The 9637-nt window shown below is 41.1% G+C and overlaps 1 protein-coding gene across 1 annotated transcript; it reads right to left on the bottom strand.

Moving 5' to 3' along the window:
- Positions 1 to 7241: 7241 nt before the first annotated feature.
- Positions 7242 to 8234, bottom strand: LOC118842206 (olfactory receptor 1361-like). Its single transcript, XM_036749807.1, has one exon. The coding sequence runs from the start codon at positions 8232 to 8234 to the stop codon at positions 7242 to 7244; it is 993 nt and encodes a 330-aa protein (XP_036605702.1).
- Between the last annotated feature and the right edge of the window lie 1403 nt (positions 8235 to 9637).

Below are 9637 nucleotides of genomic sequence, written 5' to 3'. Positions count from 1 at the left end.
CCAAGATGATGTATATTCTGGTTGCCCTGTTCCCCATTCAGCCCTCCCTTCTGTCACCCCACTCCCCTCCCATCCCCTTTTCCCTTCCTTTCTTGTAGGGCAAGATAAATTTCTATGCCCCATTGCCTGTGTATCTTATTTTCTAGTTGCATGCAAAAACTTTTTTTTTGTTGTTTTTGAACATCTGTTTTTAAAACTTTGAGTTCCAAACTCTCTCCCCTCTTCCCTTCCCACCCACGCTCCCTAAGAAGTCAAGCAATTCAACATAGGCCACATGTGTATCATTATGTATAACCCTTCCACAATACTCATGTTGTGAAAGACTAACTATATTTTGCTCCTTCCCAACCCATCCCCCTTTATTGAATTTTCTCCCTTGACCCTGACCCCTTTCCAAAGTGTTTGTTTTTGATTACCTCCCTGCACCCCCATCTGCCCTCCCCTCCATCATCCCCCCATTTTTTATCTTCTTCCCTCTTCTTTCCTGTGGGGTAAGATACCCAATTGAGTATGTATGGTATTCCCTCCTCAGGCCAAATTTGATGAGAGCAAGATTCACTCATTCCCCCCCTCACCTGCCCTCTCCCCTTCTCCCACAGAACTGCTTCCTCTTGCCACCTTTATGTGAGATAATCCACCCCATTCTATCTCTCCTTATCTCCCTCTCTCAATATATTCCTCTCTCATCCCTTAATTTGATTTTATTTCTTTTGATATCTTCCCTTCATCTTCACCTCACCCTGTGTCCGCTCTCTCTGTCTCTGTCTGTCTGTCTCTCTCTCTCTCTCTCTCTCTCTGTATATATATATATATATATATATATATATTTATATACATATACATATATACATACATGCACATTCACTTATATATACATAAACATATATATATATATGCATATTCCCTTCAGCTACTATGATATTGAGGTCTCATGATTCATACACATCATCTTTCTATGTAGGAATGTAAACAAAACAGTTCTACTTTAGTAAGTCCCTTATGATTTCTCTTTCTTGTTTACCTTTTCATGCTTCTCTTGATTCTTGTGTTTGAAAGTCAAATTTTCTATTCAGTTCTGGTTTTTTCACTGAGAAAGCTTGAAAGTCCTCTATTTTATTGAAAATCCACATTTTGCCTTGGAGCATGATACTCAGTTTTGCTGGGTAGGTGATTCTAGGTTTTAATCCTAGCTCCATTGACCTCCGGAATATCGTATTCCAAGCCCTTCGATATCTTAATGTAGAAGCTGCCAGATCTAGGGTTATTCTAATTGTGTTTCCACAATACTCAAATTGTTTCTTTCTGGCTGCTTGCAATATTTTCTCCTTGATCTGGGAGCTCCGGAATTTGGTGACAATATTCCTAGGAGATTTCTTTTGGGGATCTATTTGAGGAGGCAATCAGTGGATTCTTTCAATTTCTATTTTGCCCTGTGGCTCTAGAATATCAGGGCAGCTCTCCTTGATAATTTCTTGAAAGATGATATCTAGGCTCTTATTTTTATCGTGGCTTTCAGGTAGTCCAATAATTTTTAAATTATCTCTCCTGGATCTATTTTCCAGGTCAGTGGTTTTTCCAATGAGATATTTCACATTGTCTTCCATTTTTTCATTCCTTTGGTTCTGTTTTATAATATCTTAATTTCTCATCAAGTCACTAGCTTCCACTTGCTCCAATCTAATTTTTAAGGTAGTATTTTCTTCAGTGGTCCATTGGACCTCCTTTTCCATTTGGCTAATTCTGCCTTTCAAGGCATTCTTCTCCTCATTGGCTTTTTGGAGCTCTTTTGCCATTTGAGTTAGTCTGTTTTTTAAGGTGTTTTCTTCAGTGCATTTTTCAGTATTTTTTTGGGTCTCCTTTAGCAAGTCATTGACTTGTTTTTCATGGTTTTCTCACATCCTTCTCATTTCTCTTCCCAATTTTTCTTCTACTTCTCTAACTTGCTTTTCCAAATCCTTTTTGAGCCCTTCCATGGCCTGGGACCAGTTCATGTTTTTCACCAAAGAAAGAATCCAAAGTCTGAGACTGAATCTGGGTGTGTTCTCGCTGCCTGGCCATATTCCCAACCAACTAACTTGACCCTTGAGTTTTTCAGCGGGGCATGACTGCTTGTAGACTAAAGAGTTCTATGTTCCACGTTTGGGGGGGATGCGCCAGCTCTGCCACACCAGCACTCCTCCTTCCCCAAGAACCCCCAACCCGGACTGGGCTTAGATCTTCAGCAGGCTGTGCACTCCTGCTGTGATCCACCACTTAATTCTTCCCACCAGGTGGGCCTGGGGCCAGAAGCAACAGCAGCTGTAGCTGCCCCACCTCCGCTGCCCCAGGGGCAGTGGCCGAACTGAGAACTCCTTCCACTCCTGCAGCTTTTCCCACTAACCTTCTCCGCTGTCTTTGGTGTTTGTGGGTTGAGAAGTCTGGTAACTGCCGCAGCTCACTGATTCAGGGCGCTAGGGCCTGCTCTGCCCGGCTCCTGGTCTGGTTGATCTGAGAGCTCACGCTGGGCTCTGCTCTGCTCCGCTCCCAGCTCCCAGCTCTGTGTGGGATAGACCTCACCCAGAGACCATCCAGGCTGTCCTGGGCTGGAGCCCTGCTTCCCTCTGCTGTTTTGTGGGTTCTGCAGTTCTAGAATTGGTTCAGAGTCATTTTTTATAGGTTTTTGGAGGGACTCGGTGAGGAGGTTACGCTAGTCCCTGCTTTCCAGACGCAATCTTGGCTCCACCCCTGAAATATTCTTTTAAAAAATGAACAAAATCAAACAGAGAGAAGGCCAAAAGCAAGCAAGAGAGTTTTGAAAGTCACATGTTGAAGTAATTACGTATTTAAAAAGGAAAATAAGTTTTATTTACATAATAGAAATTCACACCTTCATATTCAATACTCTATTTGTATTACTTTGCATATGGAAATGTCCATTTTATTTTATTTTTTTTGGTTAAGTTCAGAATAAAAGTAGAATACAATTAAGGTTAAAAAAACAATAACATGTGCAATAGACATCAGCACAGGACATGGTACTCGGGAAGAAATACACAGGGATATGGAGCTGGAAATGTGAGCCAATGGCCAGGATGAGGAACAGGTTTCCAAGGAAAGTGACAACGTACATGATCAGAAACACTGTAAAGAGTGGCTTCTGATCATCTGGTGATATGGATGAATCCTAAGAGGGTGAATTCAGAGATTCTGGTTTAATTGACTTGGTGTTCACCTGTAGATGAACAAAGCCTTGCTATTTAACCTGCTTTTTTTTTGGTCATCCAAATTGTGAATGATTCTGTCATTTTCTCTGTGTTTTCTTTTTTTGAGAAAAAGAATCTCGAGTATCTTTCTGGGAGTTTGGACTGCATTCCCTGCTCCCCCTTGCCTTTTACAAAATCTTTATCTAAGATATTACTAATCAATGTTCAAAGGAAAAGAGGCAGCAAATCATAATGGAGAGAACTGACCCTAGATATAGTAATACCTGGGTTCAAGTCTTGCCTCTGACACATAGTGGCTATGTCACCCTGGGCAAATCATAATTTCTGGGCAACTCTCTAAGGGTTTAAGTTCTAGAGCATGCACCAATCTGTATTGATTAGGGGAGTTTCTTCACTGGTAGTTCTCTGTACCAATGAAATCACAAAGTCTGGTCTAGAAGGAAAAAAATGGAAAATTTAGTTGAGTATGTCTTGCTAGTCCCTTACAACCTAGGTGTTGTCCTGGAATTCTCATGCTTTCTCAATTCTCATATTGAATCTATTACTAATTCTTGTTGATTTTACCTTTGTAAAATCTCTCAAATATACCCCTTTCTCTCCTCTGGCACTGACACCATTGTAGTGCAGGTCTTTATCATCTCACCTCTGGGTTACTGCAATAGCTTGTTGGTGGGTCTGCTTTCCTCAAATCTGTCCCCACTCCAGTCCATGTTCCAATCAGCTGTCAAATTAATCATTCTAAAATGCAGATCTTACTGTTTCACATCCCCCATCCCATTCAATAAATTCCAGTGGCTCTCTCTTACTACCAGAATCAAATATAGAATCTTGTTTGGCATTCAAAACCCTTCACAATCTTTCCCTCTTCTATTTTTGCAGTCTTCTTATGCCTTACTCCTGTTGCACCCTACTCTGTGATCCAGAGACACTGGCTTCCTTACTGTTCCTCTCACAAGATAATCCATCTCCCAAGTCTGGGAATTTTCTTTGCCTGTTCCTCTTTCCTGAATTTCTCTACCTCATGTCTTTTGCCTTTCTTGTACTCTAGGTTCCTGGCACAGTGCCTGTCATGAGTAATTAATTTGATCAATGTAGCAGGTCAAACAGTTGACTTTTTTGATAATTTTTTAATTGAAAGAATCCCAAAATAGTAGATTCCACTGTTGTTCAACTCTAACTGTAAGGAAGTTCATTTAAATATTGATCCCCAATTGACTTTCCTGTTACTTTCACTCATTCCTTCTAATTTTGCCTTTTAGGAATAAAGAAAATGTTTCATCTCTGTTTTATATGGTAGTCTTCTGATATATGAAGATAGAGATCCCTGCTTGATGCCTCTTTAGGCTAACCATCTCCAGTTCCTTCAAGTTGCTTTTCATACCACAGGCTCCCTTTCTTTTTTTTGTGGCTGGGCATGATGACAATAATTTACATTTATATAGGACATTATAAATTGTAAAGACCTTTCCTCACCTCACCCCCAAAAGGTAGGTTTTGCAAGAATTTTCTGACATTTGATAGGTAAGAAAGTTGGTGCTCAGAGAGTTTGTAATGTATTCAAGATTATGCAGAGTGAAGATCACACTGGAACCTAAGGATCAAAGCCCTTCTAACCCTAAGTCCAAGGTCCAGCAAAGAATCCACATCATAGTTGAAGACCAGAAGAAGGGAAGAGAGGAGCACATCTCAAAGAAGATGCCCAGCAACAAGTGAAGTAGACCATTAGGCAGCAGCTCCCAGTAATTCAATGGAGTTATTGGCAGGGAAACAGAAGAGAGCAGCACAGTGCCATCATCTGAGGGCATCAACTGCACTGTGACATTGGTAGTATTAGTTGCCCCAACAACACGTTTTCTGGTCACATGCATTTCCTATAGACCTTCCTAACCATTCTAAGACCTAGCCTATATACTCTTTGAGTAGTGTTATGGTAGTCTGTAAGAGAAGGTGCCCTCATGTGTATGGAGTGAATCTTTCTGGACACTTAATTCACTGTGTTGTTTAGTTGATTACATGCCTTTTGCCTTGAACTAATATGTCCTCAATTGGCTAAATGAAAGATAGTACATCAGTAGGTGCTCTTGAGCTGTGATTTGGAGTGGATGCTGACCCCAAAAGCTGGAATAGCTTTCTGGGGGTCTATATGTGGAGGAAAGGAATGCACTCCCTCCTCAACTCCACTCTTAACCTCTAGCTGCCCTCGAAATTTGCCTTCAATGACAGCTCTACATGAAGCATCTTCTATTGCTGGTGCCCCCTTCCATCTGTTTCCTAATCTGTAAAATGTGGATAACAATAGCAACATTTCAGCCAATTTTGTAAAGAAGTCAATACTTCAAACAGGAGACAAAAGGCATGTTGCAAACCCTATCGATTGTAAAACATGTGAAATCATACAGAAGACATGGCATAGTACAGAGTTTGTTGGCTAACAAGCTAATAACATGAAACAATACAAGCTCATATTCAATTATGTTGTTAAACTCTACTTTCAGGTGGTTTATTTCACTTGATCCCTGTGAGGAAGGTGGTACCAGGACGGTTTTGAAATTTTGTAGATGAGAAAATTGAGACTTAGAGAGATGAAGTAACTTGTTTGAATACATACACAGTGTACGTAAGTGGCAGAACAAGGACTTGAAAGGCCTTCTGTCTCTAAGGTCACTGTTCTTTCCATTCTGTGTCATTTTCTTTCTAGAAAATGTGAAATCTCAACCCACAAGACTATAACAGAAACATAGGATTTAGAGATGGGAGAACTTTAGAAATCAGAGTCCGACTTCACCTTTCTCATATTATAGATGAGGAAACTGACATCAAGAATGGTTAAGTGATTTGCCCATGGCCCTATATCTCAAAATCCAGGGCTCTTTCTTCCCATAACTTAGTTTGTTCACAGAATTTTAGAGCTAGGAGGGACATCACAGTATGGACAGTATCATATGTTATAATCATTCGATGGAAGGCAAGCCCACCATCATTTGACAATCAGTAAAGAAGGGGAGAGGTGTCAGGATGCAGGGGAGAAGAGGAATTTGTATTTCCAAACATCTGTAGAAGAGCAAAAGGGTCATAATAAACATGTGAAAAGTATCATAGTGAAGCCACCACATGAAAATCAAAAGGTTTTAGAGTCTAATTGGAACTTAGCTCATGGAATAGCTGGCACACATACATAGTTCAGTAAGGGTTATGACATACTTTATATATATTATCACATTTAAACTTCACAATAACCCCATGAGGTAGGTCATTATTATCCCCATTCTGCACAGGAGGCTCAAGTCATGGTCACACAGTAAGGGTCAGAGGTAGTATTTGAGTAGTTGTCTTTCATCACTCCAAATTCAAGAGGCATTTCCTCTACATCACACTATGCCCTAAAGCATACAATGTTAGAGCTGGGACTTTAGAATACGAATCTTAGGACACAGAACATAGAATGTCAAAATATGAAGGCACATTTAACATGTGAAGCTCTTGGAATATAAAAGGTTAAAGGTAGAAAATCACTTTATCCATCACCCTAACTTTAGAGGTGAGGAAACAGGCCCAGAGAATGAAGGGACTTTTCTAATGTCATATAAGTTAGTGTTAGCTCAGGCTAGAACTCAGATCTCTTTATTTCTAGGCCGGGCTGATTCCCATAACACTATGTTGCTTCTCTTAGAAAAGAGAGAATCCCTTGTTCCCAATGAACTTGAGCCTATGGATGCAGGGCTGACAACAGTAACCATTCCATACAACCCTCAATCAAAGGAGACATCTTAGCTAAAGTGAATGTGTGTTCTCTTTCTAAAGCTGTAGGAGTAAAGTGTGAACAAGATGGAGATATTTCTTCAGAATTTAGAAGTAAAAACACTTAGCACAATGTATAAGGGCTCACCCCTTCCTTTGTTGCTTGCCCTGGCTCCTTCCCCCCTGAGAAAGAGTTAATGGAGCAAGTGATTCCTAGCCATAGTCTCTAATGCTCTGAAGCAACCTTCCTATGATCCTCAGTACTGGGCATTTCCAGGGTTTACAAGGGTTGCTCTGAGTTCAGGAGATCTGATGCTGGGTTTCTCCTGATTGGAGGGCAGGTTGGAAGTCTCTGGAGGGGCAAACATATTGAATCTTCTTCCAGAGCCTCCATAGAGCATCCTTCACCTCCTGGTTCCTTAAACTGTAGATCATTGGGTTCAGCATGGGTGTGACCACAGTATAGAATATGGCCACCTGTCTGTCCTGGTCCAGGTTGTAGCTGGAAGATGGCCGGAGGTACATGCGGATCACTGAGCCATATAGGAGTAGCACCACCAGAATGTGGGAGCTACAGGTGGACATGGCCTTTTTCAAGGCTGCAGCTGAGTGTAGGTGGGCTATGGCAGCCCCAATTTGGATATAGGAGGCCAAGATAAAGAAAAAGGGGCTTATAACAATGGCTGCACCTTCAGTGAAGATCAACATCTCATTGACCACAGGTCGAGTGCAAGACAGCTTGAGCAATGGTGTGATGTCACAGAAAAAATGCGTGACCTGATTGCCACAGAAAGTCAGTTGGGCAACCAGCACACTGTAGAGGAGACTGTTGAGGCTGACCACCACCCATGAGGTCAAGGTGATGCGGAGGCAGAGGCTGCGGGTGACAACAGCAGAATAGCGCAGGGGTTTACAGATGGCCACATAGCGATCATATGCCATAGCAGCCAACAGGTGACCCTCCATGCTTCCTATTGCCATAAAGAAGAAAAGCTGGGTTATACAATTCTTGAAGGGAATTGTCTGGAATCCTGTTACCATGTGCACTAGCATCTGGGGGACAATAATTGTGGTCAATAAGATGTCAATGAAGGAGAGCTGGCTGAGCAGAAAGTACATAGGTGCCTGCAGTTTGGGGTCTGTACAAGTAACAATGATTAACATGGTGTTACCTGTCACTGCCACCACGTACATGGAAAGGATAACTCCAAAGATGATTGGCTGCATCTCTGGATGGCTAGACAGTCCCAAGAGGAGGAATTCAGTTACTTCTGTCCAGTTCCTAGTACCCATCAGACACAGAAAGGTATCCAGATCATCTGCAAGGGAATGAGTAATAGGAACAAAAAATAATTTTAATAATATTGAAGAACATCTATGTAACATTTTTAGGTTTGGAAGCACTTTACAATTATCTCATTTAATCCTCGTTACCTCATTTGTTAGATTAGAGTTAATATTACCCCATTTTACAGATGAAGGAACTGAGGCTGAGAGAGGTTAAATGACTTGCCTAGAAGCTTATAGGAGCTTGCCTGAGGGATGTTTGTACTCAGGTCTTCCTGATGCCAAGGCTCACTTGGCAGTACCTTGGAAGTACTAGGGGCCAGTACCAGCTCTATCACTGAATCACTGTAAGTTTAGGTGGGTTAACCCACAACTCTCCTCTTCATTTTCTCATCAGTGAAAGAAAATTGGATGAGATGATCTCTAACGATTTTTTCCAATTCTTATATTCTATATTCTTCGGTCCTTTCCAGCTCTAACATTCTACGTTCACTGGTCCCTTTCAGTTCTAATATTCTATATTCTGTATTCCAATGCTACAGACTTGCAAACAAGGTCACTTGTGAAAAGGCTGCACACATGGTACAGAGGGAAGAATTACCGAATCTTAGAGTCCCTAGCTAACTTCTAGGCTCAGCCTGACTTTCAGAGGATCTGTGTTAAAATTTTAGTTCTCCTATTTGCTACCTGTCTGACTCTGCTCAAATCACTTAACTTCTTTGGGACTGTTTCCTCATCTGTTAAGTGAGGAGCAGACTAGATGATGTAAAAGATTTCATCTAGCTATGAAGCTATGGGTTTTTTTTTAGCATTTCATCTTTTAGGATCTGTTTCAGTACTAAGATTTTGTATTCTAATTTTATTTCACATTCCTTTCTTTCATATACTCTAGGATCTAACCAAATAGGGCTCTTCTTTCCACAACCCAACACACTATCTCTCCCAGATATGCATTCATACAGGCTGTTCCCTATACCCTATTGAACTTTCTCTTTATTTCTATTTTTCAGAATGCTGTGGAGTAATGGTTAGGGAGATGGTCTCAGAGCTAGGAAGATTTGAGTTCACGTACTGCCTCTACTGCTTACTGGCTGTGTGACCTTGGCCAAATCACTTAACTTCTCACTCCTCTAACCCACTAGTGTAACACCATAAGTTGCAGATTGTAATTGGTAGGTTGAATTTCTTCATCTAGGAGTTCCTTATGCCAATAAAATCACTGATTTAATCGTTACCCCTAAAAAAGTCTTTCTTCTTCCCGTCAGTGAAATGCATTTTCATTTTCAAATCTGTTCTAGAATATTTTGTCTTTTTCTCAGATACAAGCCATGAATTAAAACAAACCTCTGAGAACACCTACTCCAGCCTGTACTTGACAAAGGATCCACACCACAACACAGCTGACATGT

Source organism: Trichosurus vulpecula, chromosome 3 (assembly GCF_011100635.1).
Source record: "Trichosurus vulpecula isolate mTriVul1 chromosome 3, mTriVul1.pri, whole genome shotgun sequence".
NCBI classification, from domain to species: Eukaryota; Metazoa; Chordata; class Mammalia; order Diprotodontia; family Phalangeridae; genus Trichosurus; species Trichosurus vulpecula.
This window is presented reverse-complemented; position numbering and strand designations above follow the sequence as displayed.

What these genes read in the sequence shown, in the direction of transcription:
- LOC118842206 (XM_036749807.1), bottom strand. Translation starts at nt 8,234, where the DNA reads ATGGGTACTAGGAACTGGACAGAAGTAACTGAATTCCTCCTCTTGGGA.